General features: G+C 43.2%; 1 protein-coding gene across 1 annotated transcript in view; it reads right to left on the reverse strand.

Moving 5' to 3' along the window:
• The window catches only part of PRKCA (protein kinase C alpha), a 296,418-nt gene that overhangs the window by 9,060 nt on the left and 262,935 nt on the right, over window positions 1-24,423 (reverse strand). Inside the window, exons 10-15 of the mRNA XM_084837479.1 lie at window positions 22,881-23,054; window positions 19,812-19,903; window positions 13,418-13,480; window positions 11,262-11,400; window positions 6,020-6,100; window positions 4,431-4,538 (exon numbers count right to left, since the gene is read on the reverse strand). Of these exons, the coding sequence (XP_084693605.1) occupies window positions 4,431-4,538; window positions 6,020-6,100; window positions 11,262-11,400; window positions 13,418-13,480; window positions 19,812-19,903; window positions 22,881-23,054 (657 nt within the window). The remainder of the gene's footprint in view (window positions 1-4,430; window positions 4,539-6,019; window positions 6,101-11,261; window positions 11,401-13,417; window positions 13,481-19,811; window positions 19,904-22,880; window positions 23,055-24,423) is intronic.

Genomic DNA, 24,423 nt, shown 5'->3' on the forward strand with positions numbered 1-24,423 from the left:
CTTGCATTAGCTTCCTGGGCTGAAACCTAAAAGCGTTGGCTGGCTTGGGACGAACCTGCTGCTAGCAGGGCCACTGCTGAAGAAGTGACTCTAAACGGGATTTCCCATTTGCGGGAGCCACTTCAGGGATGAACAAGGGCAAGGGACATCCTGTTAGTTGGAAAGAGAGGAGGAGGGAAGTGACTGCCTGTTTCTCTGGCTGGCTGTTTAGTATGTTATTAGAGCTGTGGTTATTGCCTGCTGTCAGGAGAGATGTGCTTCCAAAGGGGAGAGGGAGGTGGAGGGACGCAGCCATTGGAACAGTGGACGGCAGATGGAAATATGGCGGCAGTTGTTATGCGGGGTATGGATCACAACAGGGTGTTGGTTGCACCCAAGCTGTCTTCCATATCAGAGAAACTGTGTAGCCTTGGTGACAGTCCAAGACAGTTTTATTCTTGGGCAAGGTGCTGGAGAATGTGGTGACATCTCAGATCTAGAGATTTTTGCATGAGGTGTATTATCTAGATCCATTTCAATCTGGCTTCAGACCTGGTTGTGGGACAAAGACTGCTTTGGACACCTTGGTGGATGATCTATGCTGAGAACTGGCCAAGGGGAGTGTGTCCCTGTTGGTTCTTCAGTGGCTTTTGATACCATTGACCATGGTTTTCTTTTGAGATGTCTGTCTGGGATGGGACTTGGAGGCAATGGGTTGAATCCAGAATTGTTCCTTTGCCCGCAGAAGGTAGAGGAACTCCTCCACAGAAAGAGATTTGGAGGGTGCTTGGGGGACTGAAGGGGGAAGGAGAGAAAGCTCCATTCCTCCTGCAGTATCCTTCTGTGGGAAGAAGAATAATTCTTGATCCAATCTATTGTTTTACAGTGCCTTTAGTCCTTCTTGTAGGGGGCAATTTCAGAAGGTGGTGCTGGGGGATTCCTGTTCGTTACTGACCTGTGGTGCCCCCCGGGTTCCATCTTGTCCCCTGTTTATTTAACATATACACAAAACCACTGGGAGAGGTTGTTCAGAGTTTTAAGGTTCAGTGCCACCAGCATTATGATGACACTGAACTCTGTCTCTCCATTCCATCTAAATCCAAGCAAACTGTTCTAGTGCTAAATCAGTATCTGAAGCTTAATCCAGACCATACAGAAGTACTCCTGGTTAGTCAAAGGCAGATTGGGGAACAGGGATTTAAACTGTGCTGCAGGGGATTACATTCCCCTTAAAATTTAAGTTTGCAATTTGGGTGTAGCTCTGGATTCAGCTCTGCACCAGGATGCCCAGGTTTCAGTGGCGGCCAGGAGTGCATTTGTACAACTAAGTTTGACAATTCCACCCATTCCTGGAAATGTTAGATCTATTTGTAAGTTATAATGACATTTTCTTTTTAACCTGCATTTTATCATTGTTAGCCACCTTGAATGCCATTTTTGGTGGAAAGTTTGGATAAAAATTAAATGATGATGATGGCGGTGGATTATCTTCAAGTCTTGTCCTTTTGTTACAATTGCAATTTTTATTAATGGAAAGAAATGGGGACAAAAGAGATCTAAAGAAGTGCTAGACATGTTTTAGGCCTAAAATCACAAGAACTTCTCACTATTAACACATCTAAAACATTCGCTTGAGCAGCAGCTCATACCAGAAACTGTTTCTCACCACAGTACAAAATTTTCCCCCATACTCTGCTACAAAATAAACTTCCCTGTTAGAAACAGATGCATGACTGCTCTCTTGCTGATGAATCAAGTGGAAGAGCCAACAAGAAGGGCATTTTTCATCTGTATTTCAAATAACGATCACGCCTTCAGGAATTCGAGAAGCTGTCTTTTCTTAATTTATGGACAGTGTGTCCTTCAAAAAGTATGAGTTTAAGCAGACATCATTACAGGAGGGGTCTCTAGCTACTAGGGATGTACGAAAGTCACTTACCTTTTCGCAGCTTGTCTTCGTGGTGGGGGGGAGGCGCTTCGCTTTCCCCCTGAAGTTCAGGTGAAGGGGGGGAGGCTTCCCTCCTCGCCCGGCCGAAATTCAGGCTGGGGGGGAGGCTTCCCACCTCGCCCGGCCGAAATTCAAGCCGGGGAGAAGCGCCCCGTCTCCCCGGCCGCAAAACAAAAAGTAAAAAAAAAAAAAAGACCCCGTGATAGGCTACGTGACGATTTACGTAGCCTATCACGGCTAGATTTCCAAAGTCAGCCACGATAGGCTACGTAAATCATCATGTAGCCTATCACAGGTGACGTTGAAAAAAAAAAGCGCGTACGCAAATGGCGGCGGCCCATGGGCGCCGCCATTTGCGTTCCTTATTTTGGCACGTCTAGTCTACGTAAAGATTTACGTAGACTACAGCGAAAATAAGGGTAACGCAAATAGCGTGCCCTTATTTTCGCCGTAGTCTACGTAAATCTTTATGTAGACTACAGGGAACAAATAAGGAACGCGAATGGCGGCTCCCTATGGGGGCCACCATTTGCGTACGCACTTTTTTTTTTTTTTTTTAAAGTCACTCGTGATAGGCTACGTGACGATTAATGTAGCCTATCACGGCTGACTTTGCAAATCTAGCCGTGATGGGCTACGTTAATCGTTACGTAGCCTATCACAGGGACGTTTTTTTTTTTTTTTCTTTTGAAGTTCACGGCCGGGGAGACAGGGCGCTTCTCCCCGGCCTGAATTTCAGCCAGGCAAGGCGGGAAGACTCCCCCCTGGCCTGAATTTCGGCCGGGCGAGGAGGGAAGCCTCCCCCCCCGGCCTGAACTTCAGGGGGAGCAGCGAAGCGCCTCCCCGCCACCGCGAAGCAAGCTGCGAGACCAGGTAAGTGACTTTCGTGCATCCCTACTAGCTACTCAAATGGCAAATCATGAAGAATATGCCATCTAGAGGTGCAAGTGAGCATTACATGTAGATGGGACTACACAGAATCATAGCATAGTAGGGTTGGAAGGGGCCTACAAGACCATCCAGTCCAATCCCCTGCTCAATATAGGAATCCAAGTCAGAGCATCCCTGACAGATGGCTGTCCAGCCTTGTCTTCAGTGTCTCCAGTGTGGGAGAGCCCACCACCTCCCCAGGTAATTGGTTCCATTGTCATATTGCTCTAACAGTCAGGAAGTTTCTCCTGATGTTCAGCTGGAATCTGGCTTCCTGTCACTTGAGCCCATGATTCCGTGTCCTGCACTCTGGCATAATCGAGAAGAGATGCTGTCCTTCCTCTCTGTGGCAACCTTTCAAGTACTTGAAGAGCGTTATCCTATCTCCCCTCAATCTTCTCTTCTCAAGGCTAAACATGCCCAGTTATTTCAGTCTCTCCTCATAGGGCTTTGTTTCCAGTCCCCTGATTGTGACCACTTGCAAAATAATTTCAGGACTGTTTAACATAAGATGAACTTCCCTGCACTGATATCACTTCCATGTAGAAAATTACGTACATTCCAAGTATATGACCTTCACCTACATTCTTACACAGAAGCAACATCCACTTCTGCAGAGGAAATTCATGTTATGTGAAGCAGTCTGAAGAACATTCAGGAATGCAGGCAAAACAATTCAAACATAAAATCACTTCACTATGAATAAAGTAAGGATATTTTGGTTAAGTCTGTAAGAACACATTTCAAAATGCTTTCTTAGTGGGAATACATTTTTTGTTAACTGCTAAGCTTGGCTAAAGGGGCAAAAATACTGTGGTGTCAGATGTGATGATAGATATTTTAGGCCAATACCTAGCATGATAATAGATCTTAAAATGGTTAGTAATAGTATCAATGTTGGTAGCAGCAGCATTAAAACATGAAGAAAGCTAACAAGCAAATCCCTTCAGTGTTTCTTCTAAACTATAGCAGCATTTGTACTAGGAAGACCTCTCTCCCCATCTCCACACACATGTATAGATAGAGAGGGGGGGAGGGGGGGGGAGAGAGAGAGAGATTAGGAGAGAGAGAGAGAGAGAACAGTAAGAAGGTATGGCCCAGGGAGGAAACACAAGTTTTTCATGACATTTTGTAATGTAGCTTAAAGTACTTAATATCACAGCACCAATAAGTCATCTTTTACATTCCTGTATCTTAGATGCCATAGCAAGATCTGAGGCTTTGCCTCTTTCTGGTACCCATGCAATCTAATTTTCCACCTCCTAGCTTCCAGGAAGATGTGCAAAAACAGTTCAGAACTTTCTATAGCAACAACAGGATCCAAGAGATCTCATATTGCAGATTTAGGCAGGTAGGGTGGGAAACACTAAAGCAGAAATTTATGTGGAAGTTCCAAAATTAGGTGTTAGCGTAAGGGATTAGGGATGAACTAGTATAAACAGACAAGCCCAGCCTAGCCACAGAGTAATTAATCATCAAGTATAAGTACTTGATAGATCAGCTGCTAACATGCATGACACTTAATAAATGTGGCTGACAGTGCATCTCAGATCATTATAGCTTGCTTGCTTACCCCCTTGCAAATGGACACAGCTTCTTTGGACATTGCTTTGGGGTAAGAAACATTATGTTCCATTATTGACTGAAAGAGCTCATCTTCATCTTCACCATCAAATGGAGGCTGTTAAAAGAAAACCAAGGCTAAACGTTTAATAGGAAATTCAGTTATATGTGACTCCCATGTCATAACATCTTCATTGGTGACTGGTCTGTTTCTGGGCACAACTCAAAGGGCTAGTTATAATCTACAAAGCCCTACACAACTTGGATCCAAGTTATCTGAAATAACGTATTCTCCCATATCAGCCTGTCCACGTTTTAAGATCCTCGAAAGAGGTTCTTCTTTCTGTCCTGCCATCACCTGAAGCCTGTTTCGCAGGAACTTTATTCACGGCCTATTTGGAGGCTGCTCCCAAGCTCTGGAACGCCTTGCCTTCCAGCCTCATCTCTGCTGGCAGACAAAACCTTTTTTTAGCCAGACAGGCCTTTGGCTTCATAAACTGACTTGTTATGAGCATTGTAAATATGCTGCAGTTGTAACTGGTTATTGACTTTATTGATGCATTTTACCTGACTTGTTTGTATGTTTTTGATTGTTGTATTGTATTTTACTTAAAAACCTTGTTTTGGCAAATGTGCCAAAAATTAATTCCGAATTATGGGGTGGGGCACGATTCTAGTGCACATTACTGAACAGCTCTACATTGGTATGGTTTTTCTCTCATCTACTGAGACATGGAACAGATATTATTAAAGTAGTAGAGGATAGGTAAACAGAAGAACAAGCCTGGCTTTAAGCCACATGTCTTCCTGCTCCTCTCCATGAGTGCCACAAAATGTTGTTCCTCATACCACTTCTAGCACCCATGTTCCAAGCTGACCATTTATGATGCAAGTGGAAATGTTTTAAAGAAAGTCTATGTATTCGTTTGAAATAAGAAACTGTAGCCTCTATTAGATGTATTTGATTTTTTTCCTAGTATTTTTTGTAACGTTCACATTTTTATTCTTTGTTGCACAGCGGAAGCCAAGATTATATTTTCATTCTGAAAGCAACTAGGGATTCTCCAGAAATCTCTTGAGTATTAGAGATTAAAGATGCATGACTATAGCAAATGGCTGCTGTTACATATGGAGTCTTGCCCCTCCACACCCAACTGATTGAGAAGGAAAAAATAGCACAGCTTTGTTGAGACTGACATTAAAGAGGGGAAATTCTGTGGACAGTTTTAGCTAGCTTCTCAGGGGGTTACTTGCACAACTCGTCCGTGCACCAACAGAAATAAACAAAATTGGTATGTTGCCATCAGCTGAACTCTGCCACGCAGTATTTGCATTTTTCATTGATTAAATAAACAGTATCAGCTTACGTGCCCATAGGAACAGGTTAGTAATTAAGGCTGATGAGCTATTAACTATGCATGCAATATGCATATTGTAATCTTGTGACTTAACCTTCAGAGAGCATTGAAAAACAGGCTTGATCTGACCATTCATCTAACAAGACTGCTATCTGTTTTTGCTTTTATTATTATTTATTTCACATTTATCATTCACATTACATTAGTGCTTGTACATAAAAACCTTAACAGTCACTCTTACCTGACCAGCTAGCATCTCATATAACAGCACACCATAGGCCCACCAGTCCACCGACTTCCCATATGGCTGATAGGCAATAATCTGTGAATTGCAACGACAAAAAGCTTTTGAAAGCTTTAATTTTTTTAAAAGACAAGATTTGGAAATATATTACCAGAGTGAAAATGATTAAGGCTCCAATCCTATGCCCACTTTCTGGGGGTGGGCTCCAAACACAGTGGGATTTACTTCTGAGTAAACATGTATAGGATCGTGCTATAAGTATTGGAATGCCACACCATGATTATCCAAAACTTTTGTCCCAAGACAAACTGTGATTTCCACAATCCCACATTTGAAGGAGTTCGAATAATGGAAATTGATTGCTTTGTAATATTTATATTGCCTTTTCCACTTTGGGGGAAAGCACTGAGGCTTTGGGAACTGCAGTTATGTTTCCTCGGGTGACAATGTTCAGATAGTATTTCTCTGAGGCATGTCCATGAGTGCTTCTGGATGAGGCTTTTATTGTGCAATCAGGTTGCCTCATTCACAGAATTGTATGGGTGGTCCAGATAAGACTGCCTTTAATTTGTCACCCTCCTGTGTTTTCCCACTACTTCTTCCATCTTTTTTCTTTCCAGAAAAAAATTTGTTAAGGAAGAAAAGACATAATGCCTGCACAATAGTTTTGACTGTTAGAGCTAGGAGACTTCTGTCTGAAAGCACCCAACGTGAAAGAGATTTTTGCTGTTTAGGGAACTGACGTTAATGGACAATTGCACTGAGGCTCTGGAATGACCTCCCCATGGAAATTAGGACCTGTTCATTCCTTACATTTTGCAAGTCCTACCTATTTCAGGAGGCTCTCAGAGGCTGTTTTAAATGAGTGGTTATCCTGAGTTTTATTATCAATGTTTTTGTTTTAGGTTGTATCCAATGTTAGTACTACTTAGAATAGGGAGTTACGGTAGGCTGACGTTGGATACACCCCATTGTATTTTATGTTGTAGCATGTGTGTTGTAAACTGCCTGGAGTCTGGGATCCTGACTGCAAAATGTGTACAGAGAATGATGTGGTTCGCACGACGTGACAGCCCACTATGGCTTAATTTACCTGTGGGTAACCCATGGCTTATTTTAGGGTTATTTGAGGGTTGTTTAACCCTCAAACGACTCCTGCTGCTTGGGTTCTCATGACACACAAGCCAGGCGCCACGCAAAAATGATGCCCGTGGGCTGTTGTGACATGCGAACAGGCTGAATGCATTTTTCAAGCCATCCTTTGCTCCTGAATATATACTGAACGTTTCTGCCTCTATTCCCTGCCTTCCCGTTGACATCAATATTTGCATTCTGGCAGAGTTGTCTAGGTTTCTAACTGATTTGGTCAGCATAACCTATGGGCAATGCACCAATATGGAGTTATTTGGTCATTCCATCTTCAAAGAAAGGATTCCCTATGAGAACGGCTATACTAATACATGGTATTGTGTTTGTAAGGGCCTTTTCAGTGTGGTACCCCGGTGTATTTATTATTATATTGATATCCCACCTTTTTTCCTCAAAAGAATCCAAGGTGGCTTACACAGTCCTTCTCGTCTCCATTTTATCATCACAACAACCCCGTGAGGCAGGTTAAGCTGAGAGTCAGTGACTGACCCAAAGTCATCCAGTGAGCTTCATGGCAGAGTAAAATCTGAACTAAAATCTGAGTTTAGATCTGGACTAAAACCCAGATCTCCTGAGTCCCAGTCCAACACTCTAATCACTACACCACACTGGCGGTTGTAGAATGCCCTCCCCAGAGAGGTACGCCTGCCACCTACAATGTGGTCTTTTCAGCGCTGGGTGAAGACCTTTTTATTTTCCTAGGCTTTTTATTCCTTCAGTTTTTTTTAAACTGCATTAATACGTTTTAAAATCTCTTCACTGCTGCCGGCTTTTAACTTGGTTCTTACTTTGGTTTTATTCTGTTTTAATCTTATGGCTTTTATGTTATACTTTACTATGTTATTTTATGTTATGGTTTTAAGTTTGTATTGTGAACAGCCAGAGAGCTTCGGCTAATGGGTGGTATAGAAATGTAAAAAATAAGAGGGTCCAAGGAAACTAAGGCTTTGTAATCTTCAAGAGCGTAATAGTAATAGAGGTGCTTTCTAGGTGGGTAGACTAATGGTTTTCTAAATAAATTTAACTAGTTTAATGGGGATGGGGGGAGGTTGCCTTTGTTCTAGATCAGGAATAGGCCCTCCAGATGTTCTGGACTACAACTTCTATAATGCCTTACTGTTAGCCATGCTGGCTGGAGATATCATTAAGACAACATCATGAATAACAGGACAATCTAATACTATTACTGCATAATCCTAATTAAACGGTAAAAAAAAAAGTTAGAGGACATTTGAATATCTCTCCAACTTACAAATATGCCATATGGTTAGAGCACCTATTTGCTAATGCTAATGCAGTGAACTCAGTAAATGAGATAGGTCAGTGTATCCATGTTTGTGTTTTGCACTTTACCAGAAGCAGCAAAGGAAAACCACACACCTCATCTTGTGTAGTGCACACTCAAACTAATACCATGACCTGGGGTGGGAAAGGAAAGAGGCAGAGTTCTTTTCCTTTAAATAGCCGATGAAAGCAACCACTAAGCGAATATTTCATTCCTTACGTTAGCCTTCCAGTATGTGGCCTATTCTGCTGCTATCTTTTGAACAATATAAAGCGTTGTAAACATCTCAGAAAAGAATTATTATAGAAATTCAATCTTAGCTGGATCAACAAATGACACCAAATCTGCATAGAACTTCCTAATGTACACTTGAAACCACCTATTTTCTGTTATACATAAGACCAATCACTTAGATCCAGAGATGCTGTTCTGTGAACAGAAGGGCTTCTTCTAAGTGTGGAAGGGTCTTTGATCCCTCAGAGGCTCCTGCCATTGCCACCCATTACCCCTTGCAGCCTCCTGTGCTTCCTCCCACACTGTTCTGGAAGGTCCCCCAACCCTCCAAAACAGTTTGGGAGGCATAGGGGATGCAGCAGGAATAAGTGAAAAATGCTCCCGCTTTCACCAGCTGGAGCATCCCATGAGTGGACTTCCATTCACAGGATTTCTGGATCTAAGCCATTATCACAATTTCCTTTATACTAGCAAGTTCCTGGGAGAGGAGGTCCATTTATAAACCATTGTTTTTTACTTCAAAGATGAAATGCTTTCAAGATTTCATTCAGAGAAAAAAAGGCCTTAGCCTTTACTCATAAAACGTGTTAAAGCTTTGTCCTAGGTGGAAAAAAAGCCCCATCTTAATAGTATTTTTTACCAAGATTAATAGCTATCTTTCTTGAAAAGTTAATAAATATGTAGTGTAACACCATTTACTCATATTTCCTTGTATCACAGGGGTGGGGAACCATATTTTTTTTTGATAGCTGCCTTCCCTTGGGATAATCTGTCAGGAGCGACATGGCAGCAGTGGGCAGGGCTGAAGCCAGCGGTGGGTGGGGCTACCCTTTTCTCTCTTTCTGCCACCCCCTTCTCCCTCTCTCTCTCTCTCTTCCTCCCCGCCTAGCTGAGGGCAGATCACTCTTGCCAGAAGTCCGAACTGATTGCCTGCAGAGGGCTTTTTAAATCAGGCCAAGGGCTGCACGTGGCTATAGAACTACAGGTTGTCCATACCTCTTATGTGTGTGTTTGTGGGAGGGATTTATAAGCAAAAAACAGAAAATGGGAAAATACTGGAGGCATGCTGGTGATGGACCCAATGTGGCTAACGAGTTAACTCTGGGGACTGATTCAATTTTGTGCAATTGACATTTATATCTTCATGCAATCACGTCTATTGGTACATGATCACAGGATTACGTACTAAGGAGCAACCACAGACATTTCTGTAATTGTAGCAAAGTGAAAAAGACGAAGATTGGCTGCAATGTGAAGCCATGGGCTTGAAGTTGGTTTGCAAACCTGGTTTGCATTAAGCATTATATCTGCACAAGCAAATTGTGGTTAAGTTTCCCCCTTCTCCAGCTTCTCAAGTTTGCAAGGGGGCAAACCAGTCTTCCTATATACCAGCTCTAGGGGCAAGGCTGTTTTGGCAAGCTAAACCATGGCTTTCAATGCACATCTCAGCAGGCGTTAAAGGAACAAACCATGGCTAGCGCTAACCAAGACGGAGTGTTGTAAATGCACTGGGCCAAGGACCACTCAACACCATTTGCTTGGTGAAGTACTCCCGTATGTTAAGCAAGGAGTTTCAAAGTAAATTCACAGACAGAATCTGGTAAATGTGTTGCAGCTCAGTTCTACTGCATGCTTTCTCAAAAAGAAATATTAGTAACAGTCATCATAATGGAAGGAATGGAGATCCGTTTGCTATGCTGTAGTACCTTCATTCGAAGTTAATACTAATAATGAATAAAACTATTAGCTCCTTTCTGGAGCTCTAAAAAAAGGCAAGTTTTAAAACCTCACAAACTCTAACTAGGTGAATTAGCAATTAAATTCTAATAAGGTTTTATGGGTTCAATATAAATAAAATGAAGAAAAGCAGCCTGCCATACTAATGCATGCAACATAAAATGAGACTGGAAACTGTGTTCACACTTAACAAAATGGGTGCTATTTGAGGCACCAATTGGGAGAATGTGTACTTCAAAGATATAGAGGTCATAAAGAGAAAATGAGCAAAAAGGTGAGAACCAGGAAAAACATCTATTTCAGCTCACTGGCTTCACAATCATGGATGATATACTATCTAGAGACCTATAAAAATGTGTGTGTGTGTGTGTGTGTGTGTGTGTGAGAGAGAGAGAGAGAGAGAGAGAGAGAGAGAGAGAAGGGTTTAATTACCTGTATATAATGTGCCAGTACTAGCTGAGATTAACTGAAGATATAACTGTATAGATGAGACCTCACTTTTCAGACTCTGCTTTCGGGGCTGTCTATAACTCAAAGAAACTAGTCTTGTCCATTGGTTCATTTTGGACAACCACAGTTGGGTAAGTGTGGGCCTAAGACACAAACCAGCTGTGGGAGGGGTAGCCATTTTACCAAGTTCGCCTTCATTATTCCCCAATGCTTCAGAAAGCCTAGGCAAGTGTAGTTTACCCCAATTTGTTGCCATTCATCTCTTTCATCATTATAGGTGTATGATCAGTTAGAAAAACTGGTACTGGGTAGATTGCTCGAATGTGCATTTCACCATTTTTTCAGGAGAACGTGTGTATGATGCTTAATGTCTCTAATAATTACCTCAGGTGCAATGTAATCTGGAGTCCCACAGAATGTCCTCGTCATTACTGCATCATTCATATTCTCCTTGCACATCCCAAAATCTGCAATTTTTATGTGTCCTTCATGATCCAGCATTACATTATCTAATTTCAGATCCCTATGAGAAATTACAACAATTAAAAGTTGCAATACTTGTTGCCAGGATGCCAATAAAATTCTTTCTCATGACAAGATATTTATTTTAAACCTAAAAGTGGCATATACATTTTAAAACAATCAAGCAAAACAAATATTTGGAAAATGCATTCTTAGTTTTTGGATGACTTTTGGAGGCTGTGGTTGTGGTGGTGAGGAAAAAATAGACTGAAATGGAATCCAAAAAAGATGGACGTGATGCTGGTGAGGATTCGAGGGCTTGGAGGGAAGCAAGTCTGCTGTTAACATAGCTTCTGTTCCACTAATTCAAGTTCTTAGCTTGGGGTTGCTCAGTGGCTGGGCATTAGAATCTCAGGTGGTAATCATGGCCAGGCATTTTGAAACTTCAAGGACTGACCACTATAAAGTGCTCTGTGAATAACTGCCCTCAAATAGAGTTTGGAAGCTTCAGCTGGTGCAGTATGCTCCTATTGGTTTCCTAATGGCAATATGGATAAATGAACTTCTTCTCAAATTGCCACCTGTGCACACAGCCCAAAAAAGGTTGTCTACCCCTAATTTAGAATAAAGAAAAAGAAAACCCGGGGTATCTCTGTTCTCTATAGCTACCTATATCACCTTCTTCAACCTGAATTGTGGCCACTATATTGGTTATTGGTCACCTTCTCAAACGATTCAAGTAATCGGTATTACACTCTAAAACCAAACACTATTTACTCTGTAAAGCTATATACGCTGTGGGAACTGCATATCTGAAAAGAGTCTCACCACTTTTATGTCCTCCTGTCACTGAGAGGGAGAAACTGCAATTTGAGAAACTGTCCTGGGCACTACCACAAAATGGTTGCCATGGGAGGTATGTCAAAGTACAAGTAACCTACCCAAAAGACTGAGTACAATGCAGAGGCGGGGTCTGGATCCCAACACATTGAACAGCTCCTTTGAACTCAGTTTTCAGCACCAACAGAACACTATTTGACAGCAATCCCAGCTGCTGGTAACAAAATGTGTTGATTTTTTTTTTTAAAGTGGGAGGGGGACAGCACCTTGGCAAGAAAGACATCTAGGGGTGCACTGGTGCCCATAGGCACCATGTTACCTACCCATGTTCTAAATTAATTATGAAAGAATGTAGCTCAATTTACTACACTCTCACATAAAGTTTCCCACTCATCACAACATAGTTCCTATGTGACTCAATCAACTGTCCAAAAGATTAGCAACAACAACAAAATGAGAGTCCCACCTGCAACCTAGGTGAAATGGGTTGGAACAGGTGAAAGGGCACTTTCAGTGTCAGTGCCCAGATTATGGAATGCCCTGGGCCCTAAGAAACACCTCTCGCACCTGGTTTTCTACAGCTGGGTGAACACTTTTCTGTTAGGCAAGCATTTTGCTTGCCTTCTGTCTGATTTAGTTTAGTCTCCTTCCTTTGCATTGATGGTTTTGCCCTGCTGTTGTTTAAATACTTTTTAAAAAAATGGATAATTGTTTTGTTTTGTTTTGATGATGTTGTAAGCTGCCCTGAGCACACATGTTCAGAGTAGAAAGGTGAAATAAAATTCCTGTAATTAAAAATAAACACAGAAAGATATTTATTTATTTATTTATTTCATTTATACCCCGCCTTTCTCCCTCTCGCAAGGAACTCAAGGCAGCTTACATTATCCTCCTCCTCACCGTTGTATCCTCACAACAACAACCCTGTGAGGTAGGTTGGGCTGAGAGTCTGTGACTGGCCCAAAGTCACCCAGTGAGCTTCCATGGCCAAGTGGGGACTAGAACCCGGATCTCCCGGCTCCCAGTCCGTCACTCTCACCACTACACTACACTGGCTCTCATATTGTGTTTATTTGATTGTGTTATGAGAACTCATATTTTGATTGTGTTGTGAGAACTCACAGCCTGCCTTCTTTCTCCCCTCCTTCTCTCTCCAAAACATCTCTTTTTCACCACTGGTGACAACATTTGTACTTAGCAGCAAACAAAAATGAGTTGGGGTGTAACTGAATACTCACCGATAAACTATTCCTTTTTTATGGAGAAAGAAAAGTCCCACTGAGATCTCTGCTGCATAGAATCTGAAAAGAAATTCATGCTAGTCAAAGGATACATACTTATCTCTTCTGCTGAATTAGCCCTGAACAGTGAACACACAATGCAAAGTGTCACGAGGGCATCTGCAGATACTGGAACAGGTACAATAGCACTGTTCAAGCATTCTAATCCTCACACCATTGGAATAACTTGAGGGGAGAGTTGGGATGCTGCAGGCCTGTTGGGGCCCTAATAACCATGTTCAGTAGCCCTGTTCAGGCATTCTAGCCCTGCCGCCCTCCATGTGTTGGTGGACAAAGTTTGGTAGTGAGGAACCTGCTCCATATGTGGATGCTCCCTGTATTTAAAATCCAAATCACAAAGCGTTCTAAATTGTGGGGGAAACCTCCACCCACGGAGCAGCTCCCCACTGCCGCTAGCTTAGTGGTAAACGCTGATGTGCAGGCCTTCATCACAATGGTCCCCATAGCCCTGCCCTCAAGGAGAGTCTAAAACTTCAGGCAGGCAGCCGTGTTGATCCATATCAACAAACCAGTTCTAGCAGTGGAGGAACTTTCTGTTGTTCCGTTGCCATGGACAGATCACTACCTGGTGGGGTTTAGACTCACTGGAACTCAGTGCCTCTGCAGGGGTGGGGGACCGATTAAGCTGGTCCACCCTAGGAGGCTGATGGATCTGGATGGTTTCCTGACGGCTCTCGGGAATTTTCCTGCTGCCTCAGCAGGCGATTCTGTCGAAGCCCTGGCTGATCTCTGGAACAGGGAAATGGCTAGCACAGTGGACACAATCGCTCCTGAGCATCCCCTCTCACAGAGTGGACCAAACCAGCACCCTGGTTCTCTAGGGAACAGGCGGCGAGAAAGCAAATGAGACGGAGACTAGAGCAATGTTGGCAGAAAACACGGAACGAGTCCGATCGAACACGGACTAGAGCTTATTTGAAAGCCTACTCCGTGGCAGTGAGGGCAGCAAAGAAGTCTTTCTTTTCTGCCACCACTGCATCTGCAGGGAGCCGGCCAGCAGAGCTGTTTCGAGTGGCCAGGGGCCTTCTACATCCTGACCCATACGATAAAAATTCTGACCATTTGAACAAATTTGAACGGTGTGAACAATTTGCTCAACACTTTGCTGATAAAATTGCTCGGACCCGTTCTGATTTGGATGTTGTAGTTGATGCAGATCCTGTGGATGTCACTTTGGCTTCTGCTTGTTCAGTGTTGATGAATTCTTTTCAATTTGTGCAGCCCGAGGATGTGGACAGGATCCTTGGAGCAGTGACAGCCACCACCTGTATGCTGGATCCTTGCCCCTCCTGGCTTATTAAAGAGGCCAGAGGAGGACTGGCTGAGTGGGTAATGGGAGTGGGTAATGCCTCTCTGGAACAAGGTATTGTTCCATTATGCTTAAAAGAGGCAGCTGTGAGACCTCTGTTGAAGAAGCCTTCCCTGAATCCCACCATACTAGATAACTATCGTCCAGTCTCTAACGTACCATTTTGGGGCAAAGTATTAGAGCGTGTGGTAGCCTCCCAGCTCCAAGGGTTCCTGGATGAAACAGATTATCTTGATCTATTTCAATCTGGTTTCAGGCCTGGGTGTAGGACGGAGACAGCTTTGGTCGCCTTGGTGGATGACCTACGCTGGGAATTGGACAGGGGGAGTGTATCCCTGCTAGTTCTGCTGGGCCTCTCAGCGGTGTTCAATACCATCGACCATGGTATTCTTCTGGGATGCCTCACTGGGATGGGACTTGGAGGTACTGTTTTACAGTGGCTCCATTCCTTCCTAGGGGGGCGAACTCAGAAGGTGGTGTTGGGGGATGCCTGTTTGACTCTGTGGCCATTAGCTAGTGGGGTTCCTCAGGGTTCTGTTTTGTCCCCCGTGCTATTTAGTATCTACATTGCTGGGAGAGGTTGTCCGGAGTTTTGGAGTTCAGTACCACCAATATGCTGATAACACCCAGCTCTACTACTCCTGTCCACCAGATTCCAAGGAAGCTGTTTCTGTCCTTAACCAGAGTTTGGCATCAGTAATGGACTGGATGAGGGAGAACAAATTTAAACTTAATCCAGGCAAGACAGAGGTGCTCCTGGTCAGTCAAAAGGCAGATCAGGGAATAGGGATTCAGCCTGTGTTGGATGGGGTTGCACTCCCCCTGAAGACTCAGGTTCGCAGTCTGCGGGTGCTCCTGGATTCAGCCCTAAGCCTAGATGCTCAGGTTTCAGCGGTGGCCAGGAGTGCTTTTGCACAGTTAAAACTAGTGCGCAACTGCGCCTGTTCCTGGAGATGTCTGATTTGGCCACGGTGACACATGCCTTAGTTACATCCCGTTTGGATTACTGCAATGTGCTGTACGTGGGGCTGCCTATGAAGAGTGTTCAGGAACTGCAGTTGGTTCAAAGAGCTGCTGCCGTACTGTTGACTGGGGCTGGTTACAGGGAGCATACCACTCCCTTGTTAAAACAGCTTCACTGGCTTCCAGTCTGTTTCTGGGCACAATTCAAAGTGCTGGCTATGACCTAAAAAGCCCTATACAGCTCCGGTCCAGGTTATCTGAAAGACCGTATCCTCCCTTATGAATCTGCCCATGTCCTGAGATCTTCTGGGGAGGCCCTTCTCTCAGTCCCACCACTGTCAGTAGCACGTTTGGTGGGAACCCGGGAGAAGGCCTTCTCGGTGGCTGCCCCACAGCTGTAGAATACCCTTCCCAGGGAGGCTGGGATGGCTCCCTCCTTGATGTGTTTCCGAAGGCAGACTAAAACATTCTTGTTCCAGCAGGCCTTTGGGACATAGTTGGAACCTGGGGGTAAGCTGCTAAAATGCTGTTTTAAAATGCTGTTTTAATGTTTTTAATATAACTTTAATTGTATTGTTGCTTAATTATATTTTAACTTTTGTATATTTTCGTACGTTTTAATTGTATATGCTTTAATGTTTGTAAGCCACCTTGTGTCCCAGCACTGGGAAAAAGGCGGGGAATAATAATAATAATTATTATTATTATTATTATTATTTCCGTCTCCATCAGGAGCAGGTCTTTTGTAAAGCTGATGTGTCTTAATTGCCAATTCAAGACCAAGCCATCCCAAAATACTTTGCATTTCAACAGGGAACAACATATTGTTGCTTGCAAATTTCATTCCCCACCCCTGCCCAAGCTACTGTGAGGACTGCAGTTAAGCTCAGAAGGAACAGGGAAGTCTGAGGGGGTGGCAGATGATGTTAGCATCCCTGTTAATAAAAAACGTGCTGGCACTGTGTAGGGATGGCGGAGGAGCCTGGTTGGGGGCTTGAGCTTGACAGATTACTGCCAGCTCAGCCCCCGGACTGGAGTCTGCAGACCACTGCGCTCCCCTGACTCAGCACACACTGAGTCGAGGAAGCGCAGCAGGCCCCACTGCTCCGCCATTCTGCGCAAAATGGTGGTTCAGCCTTTTCTGTAAAGGCCAATTTTGTGTAAATGGCATCCGTAAAGAGGCCCATTTACACAACAAAGCCAAGCCGCCATTTTCTGCAGAATAGTGACTCAGCAGAGGAGCAGGATGATGCTCACCAGGCACCTGAGGACTGCCCAGTGGCTCGCTGTGCATGGCAAGCAGGGTTGAGTGGCTGGCGGGGGTCCAGCGAGCGGCGCAGATGGGGGTATGTCTGCTCATCCCTAGCAGTGTGTCCCTGCGAGCCCTGGCTTTACTACACCACTGCCCACTGCAAACTTTCACTATTCAACATGCGTAGGGCAGCAAGGACATGATGTAGGGGAAGAGCCAGTGAGCACATTCCCGTTCTCCCCTCGTTGTGAGAAGGCTCGAATGCCTGAACAGGGCTAAAGTGATCCCCATTAAATCATATAACTCCATCTTAGGGCTATGCTTCAATGTCCTGCCATTACACAGGAGAAATCTGCCACTGCTTGTTGATGTGCTTGGAGATGTTTGGGACTTATCCAGAAAAGCCAACACAACCTACGTGTGACAGAACTGAACCTGTTGATGAATTCTAGCTCAGCAATAGCCCTATGAAGCACCTGCTCACTATAGGGCAAAAGTGGAGAGGGGAACGTGCACATAATCCCTGCCCTCAATGTCCCCATGTACCTGGCTGCCAGTCAGAGCTTCGCATATTGAGTGTAAAGAACTGTAAAGGGCTTTGTAAGCATGTTCTGTTGAAAGGGCTTTCAGAGCCCTTTTCAGACCATCTTGTGTCTAACCAGCATACAGAAACATTGGGGGGCAGAGTGTACATGTGCATCCCCATCCCCCCTCTCTACTTTGCTCTACATAAAACCAGGCAAATGCCTTCTAACGGCTAGTCTCTCACTCTAAAGTAATTTAAAGTGGCCACTGCGGAGCAAAGAAACTGCAAAGGGAGATTAGATTTAGAGACACATTCAATTCTATGGCTAGGGGCTTGAATTGCGATAAAGGATTTTTATCACACTACATGTGTTAACTGGTTTACCTAGTGCCAGGATGTTTGTATTATCAGCTGCAGCAACTGTTTTGCCAATGGCCACCGTTAATAATGTGATTGTCACTCACACTGCTTGGGACTCCTTAAATTTTCCTACTTGCTGAATATGATACATGCAGTCACCACCATTCACCATTTAATTTCCTTCTGACATTACTGCTTACAATTCTTCCTCCCAGCATCACCCCCCACCCAGCCACCCCATATGTTCTGTATATGTACCTGGAACTCCTGATAACACTTCATGCATTTGATGAAGTGGACTATAGTCCATGAAAGCTTATGCCAAAATAAACATGTTACTCTTTAACATGCCACACAACTCTGCATAGTTTTTGCTGTGATAGATTAGCATGCCTATCCCCCTGGAAATTGTTACACGTAGTTGCAAGAGTTAAGAAGCTTCAGCAGGTGGGATGAACGGACCTCCACAAATCATGGAACAGCTCCAGGAAATTATGGGACACATGATGGTGGGGGGCCTAGCACCTTGGTATTATATTTGAAAAGGGAGGTAATGGTTAAAATCCTTTCTTGGGTCAAGAAGGAGAATGCCTCGCAGGTCCAAAATTATTGTTGGAATGTCAGGAATGTGGGGGAATTAGGGTGACGACAACACCCTAATCCTGGATCCATCGCGGCTGTGGCAGCTCGGAGTGCCTTTTACCCACTTCGGCTGGTTCACCAGCTACAGCCTCTCCTGGACAGGGATGGCTTGGCCACAGTGGAACAGGCATTACTAACCTCAAGACTGGATTACTGCAACACGCTCTATGCGGGACTGCTCTTGAGGCTCCAGAAGCTGGAGCTAGTGCAGAACGCAGCAGCTCGGCTGTTGTTGGGAGCTGCCCCTTTTCAGCATGCAACTCCTTTGCTGAGGGAACTGCACTGGCTGCCTATTTGCTACTGGGCCAGGTTTAAGGTTTTAGTACTGGTGTACAAAGCCCTAAACAACTTGGGACCAGGATACCTGAGAGAGCGCCGTCTCCCTTACCAATCTGCCCAGTCACTGAGGTCTTTGGAGGGCATGCTCCTGGTGGCTCCACATGGACCTATGGTCTGGTTGGAATCCACCAGGAAAAGGGCCTTCAGTGTAGTGGCCCCCTTCCAGTGGAACTCCCTGACTTTGGAAGTCAGGCAGGTGCCAATGTTGTGTTGCTTTTGGCGCCTCCTGAAGACATTGTTATTTACAGAGGCTTTCCCTGAGTGACCAGCTGTGGTTTATTAAGTTCAGAATCTGTTCTTTTAAAATGTTTTCACTGTTTTAATTATGGGGTTTTATTCTTTTATCTTGTTGTTCACCGCTCCAAAATCTTTGATGTGGAGCAGTATATAAATATTGTAAATAAATAAAATAAAATAAAAACCACTCTCTATTGAGGCTCTTTCAGTTCTTCATTGCTCTTTTTCTCCTTCCTTTGCTTACCTCTGGGGCTATCTGACTAGTCACCAGGGGCTTCATCCTGGAAGGGCCTATAGCTTTCTCTCCCCTGGAGGGAAGTTACCAATATCAACCAAGAATGTTACACTGAGTTTAAAAGAAACAGAATACTCTCATTATTAGGCAAGCGTTCTGACATAAGCAGTCTGAATTGGAGCTCACACACTGGCATATCAGCCTATATCTAATTTTTGGTGACTCACACCAAAGCTCTGTTGCACATAATTCAATAAATACAGTTGATTTAAAATGTTCAATGGATTAATTACAAGAAGTTAATTGAAATGAGAGCTGTCTAAAATGTAATTGCAATGTTAAGTCTATCTAATACACACACTAGAAAACGGGGGTGGGGATGGGACAAAAAATACAAAATATTTGTAATTAGAACAAAATATTAAATGACGACTTTGATTTAAAAAATCAACAGAAAGAGACACTCACACTGCTTGGGGCTCCTTAAATTTTCCTACTTGCTGAATATGATACATGAGGTCACCACCATTCACATACTCCATGACAAAGTACAGGCGATCCTAGCACACAATATGAAACCAACAAATACGTCAGGCAGTAGAGACTGCCGTTATGAAATTGTTAATACTGTGGGATGGGGAGGGGAAATAATCTTAAGTGTATCTATATACTGAGGACACAGTAGCAAAAATAATCAGCTAACAATAACAATAATGTATAGCTACAATAAAGACAGTATCAAAGCTCTGTTCTGTAGAAAAGCTCATATTTGCTTTTTATCATTGTTTTGACAACAACAATACTTATTACTGATCCTATCTATAAGGAGAGGTGTGGGAAGCCTTTTTCCAATCCTTTTATTTCTAAGAAATAAGTAAATCAAGATTACCACATTAATTTTGAAGATCCCACCTCTTCTCCTAGGTTCTGTATACACACACATGAAGCATACTTATCAGAGATTTACAGCCAAGAAAACATGTTAATCAATACGTTAAGTTGCACATTTACCAAGATATGGCTCAAGGAGTGACAAAATGAAGGGGCAAGAGCAGCGCTTACTTGGGCGGGTATCTATTTGTGTGGGACAAGAGCAGGTGCTCTTGTCCACCATGAAACTAAGGTAACATGCAAGGTGGGTGCTGCACACACAGACCTGGAAGCGTGGAGGCAAATGTCACGTGACCTTCCCATTGCTTTCCCGGGGAGAAGCATCAAGCAAATCAGGTTTCTGAGCTGAGCATCCACCCCTCACATATTATGCTAGGAGTGTGGTGGAAGGAGGAGTGTGTGCCTCTTTCTCCCTCATGCAAAGATTACAGGCAGCTGGGTAACTGTTTGAACCAGACCCTTGGGTGGATTTTCCCCCATCATGCTGTGACCTTTGGAGTCACTGCAGGGCGGATGCACATGCTGCCTGCTTGCTGAAGCGACATGTTACACCAGGGATGGGGAATGTGTGGCCCTCGAGATGCTGGATTGCAACTTCCATAATCCTTCACCACTGGCTATGCTGGGTAGGGCTGATAGGAACTGCAGTTCAGCAGCACTGCCTTGAGGACCACGCATTCCCCATCCCCGCATTACAGGATGGATGCCCCCAAGTTTTCACCAAGTAAGATCTTTGCAGTTCACTGAAAGTATGGCGGCACCTGGGCCATCACAGGTGGAATCCCTCAGTCACCTAGGTTCTACATGGGTGCATGTTGTGCTAATCGTAAAGCTCAATGTATGCTGGCAGAAAGGAAAATGATCTACTGGTACAATGTGACATTGAACTTGTAAAATTCTCTTTGCAATTAGAGAGCTACACTTAAAACCTCCCTCCTGGTGTCTACTATTTGTTTCAATCGCAGTCAAGCATTGTGAAGTATATTTAGAACAGACACAATGTATCAGAAACTCATTAATTTAGCCTGCCTAGTTTTTAACCATTAGTTTTTGTCATTTTGCCTTGGGAACATTAATGAAAATGCTACAATGTCGAAGCTTATTCTTCTATAGACTTTTAGGAAAAAAGAACCTTCTTTACATTGTTTCAAAGATGAATGACCCTGGTAAATTTTATTATTTTTATTAATGTGGGTGAACCACAATGCTTAAGAATTATTTTAGGTTATAAAGATTTCTCTTACTAAAATATTTTAAATTATTAATATATTTTAAATTATTAATATAAATAATGTAATTTTAGATGAGAATTCCACACTTTTTGAACAGGCTTACTTAATGACCTGTCCAATTCTGTTATACAGAACATTTTTTAAAATCTTATTGCTATAATATTATTTTCTTTATTACAAACCTACTTCCAGTTTCCTCATCAAAAGAGTCTCTGGCCACTGAGGAGCAAAGTGACATTGCATGAGAGATAGTACACTCTCTCTCCCTGCCACTGTGCTGACAAAACCAGCTGAAGCTGCTATTTGCATTTCAAAGGGAGTCACTGCTGGCAGCAATGAGGGAGAGTTGATTTTTGTGTGGATGAGGAAAGAAAAGCTCCTCCCTCCCTGGTCCTGAGCCTCCTTGGGCTTTCCTGTGGCTGCTATTTACATAAGAAAAAATATATAAATGCAATTAGCATCACATCTAGTTTGGCATAATTTGGCGCTTGGCCTAGGGCGGTGGTGGGCTCTCCCACACTGGAGGCATTCAAGACGAGGCTGGACAGCCATCTATCAGGGATGTTCTGACTTGGATTCCTGCATTGAGCAGGGGGTTGGACTCGATGGCCTTGTAGGCCCCTTCCAACCCCACTATTCTATGATTCTATGGACCTGAGTTGTTATGTAACTTAGATGTAGGAAGTTCCCACGTAGGAGAAGAGGGGGAAAGTCACATTTTGCAAAAGCCCCAAGAGGACAGGCTATTGAGCACGCAAATTTCTTTTCCCTGCCTCCCATGGGAGAATACAGGACTACCAGAATGAAAGTAGAATTAGACGGAGGCTGGAGCAAGGAATGACATCTGGAAAATTGTTTAACAAGCGCCATGTATGTTAAGAGTTAACCCTACTATTCTATGATTCTATGAAATCTGTGCTTGTACTATTTTATCTGCAAAGGCCATTGCACACATGCAAGCCAGCCCTTCATGTTACAGACATCATCACATGACAAGTACATCCATGTCTAAACTCATCACTAGTTTTTTCATACATCACCTGCTTAATCTGAAGTTTGAATTACCTGCTGCAAAACTACTAGAGGCACACATTTCGAAATAAAGCAAAGCAACTGCATAACTCTGAGCCTCTGCACTTCTACTTGGATTGAATTGTTCATCATCAAAAAAGAGAGAGCATCTCTTCACAAACATACATCCATGTATTTAAAACTCTATCCTTATTTCAACTGCTACATATACATTGCTTATAGCTACATAATCATTGCCCTCTAGTCTCACTGAAGTATTCAGAGAACCTAGAAGCTCTGTGATGTGAGCACAGTAAATGTTACTATCAGAGTACAGCCTTGGCAGACATCTGAAAAACAGTCAGAGAGTCAGAAGAGATAAAGGTCATGTGTGAACACATACCACAGTATGGAAGCAAGAATGAAGCTGGGTTAGAAAAGGGGGCTTGTCCTGCAAAGCTAGGACTCTCTTTTCAACCATGGTACACTCTACATCATCATCCTGAATCACCACATCTTTTTTCAATATTTTGATTGCATATAGTTCTTCTGTTCCCTTCCGTTCTGACAGCATCACCTGCACAAAAATAAAGGAGAGGTTGGAAATCTTGCCAGTTGCAAGAGACATGAGATTCTGTATAAGGACTATGGGCAAGGAGCCCTGGTAATTCAGCTCCCAGCTATATGGGATTTTATTAACTGGCATGGAAACTCTAGAAATGTTACTGCTCTTTTTACAATTTCTTATGTAAAAACAATAGTTTAAACTAACAACTCCACCAGCTCTCAATAGCTAGTCACCTTTCCTAGCAATCTGCATGTCTCTTGGTGTAGACGTTATACATTATTTTAGGAGATAAAAGGAGATAATATCATTAGGAGACAACAGGAGACAATATCATTAAGACAAAAGAAGAATAGCAGCCCCTTTGGTGGCTAACAGGTTTCATAAGATTCTTCATTTCATTGCACTCTCAAAGCATTGTGACAAACCAAACCATCATTATCTAGACTAAAGGATCTTCCTAATTTGCAAATTCTAATTTTAATCGTAAATTCATGTAGCCATTTGGATGGGGTAGGATTATTCTCAAAATGGTAGCAATTCCATGGCCATCTGCTTGTGGAAATCTCAGTAGCCTGAGATTTCAGTCTACTGAGGAATATGCAGAATATGTAGACAACATTCTCAAATGACTTTTCGCTTACTCCCAATCCTCACAGGTTACATTATGAAATGGCAGGATTTAGTACCTCTACAGTGTAATCCTAGGTGTGTCTACTCAGAAGTAAGTTCCACTGAGTTCAATGAGGCTTACTACCAGATAAATGTCTATAGGATTGCAGCCTTAATTACATTAGGGGCATTCAATGGTGTTGGTTAATAAATAACCGTCATTAAGATTTGGAATATTTTTACTGAAAAATGAATAGGTGATTTTTTATTTATTTTGGTTTTTGGTCAAGTTGCCTTTTGAGATTATCTAAACCCAGGAAACTATTACTTCTGAGTACCAGCACCACCACCACACACACACACCTCCTTTGTCTCTGTGACCTCAGTCTTTATCACAACTAGTGACAATATATGGGGTAGTATGAAATTACACCCTCATCCTGAATTTCCTTTGTTTTGTTTTGATGGTCCTTAAAAGTCAGAGCTACTACCTTACTTGGGCTCAAGATGGAATCTCCTCCCTCCAGATAAAATTGGGTAGAGATTCTAACAAGGTTTTTTTTTGGAGAGGGGGTGGGACTGGGTTTCCTTTAGTGGATAACTATATTTTGTTGCTTGAGTCATCTGGAGCTGAAGTCATCTGGCACTTGAGTCATATCTGTAGACATCTTTTTGGCAGACTGTGGGGATATTGCATATGTTAATCTGTACCAGAAATACAGATCCATACCTGAAATACTCCAGCCATCTGACCAAACACAGGTGATCT

Source organism: Heloderma suspectum, chromosome 2 (genome assembly GCF_057233095.1).
Source record: "Heloderma suspectum isolate Gila_16-S chromosome 2, 16-S_ref, whole genome shotgun sequence".
Classification (NCBI taxonomy): Eukaryota; Metazoa; Chordata; class Lepidosauria; order Squamata; family Helodermatidae; genus Heloderma; species Heloderma suspectum.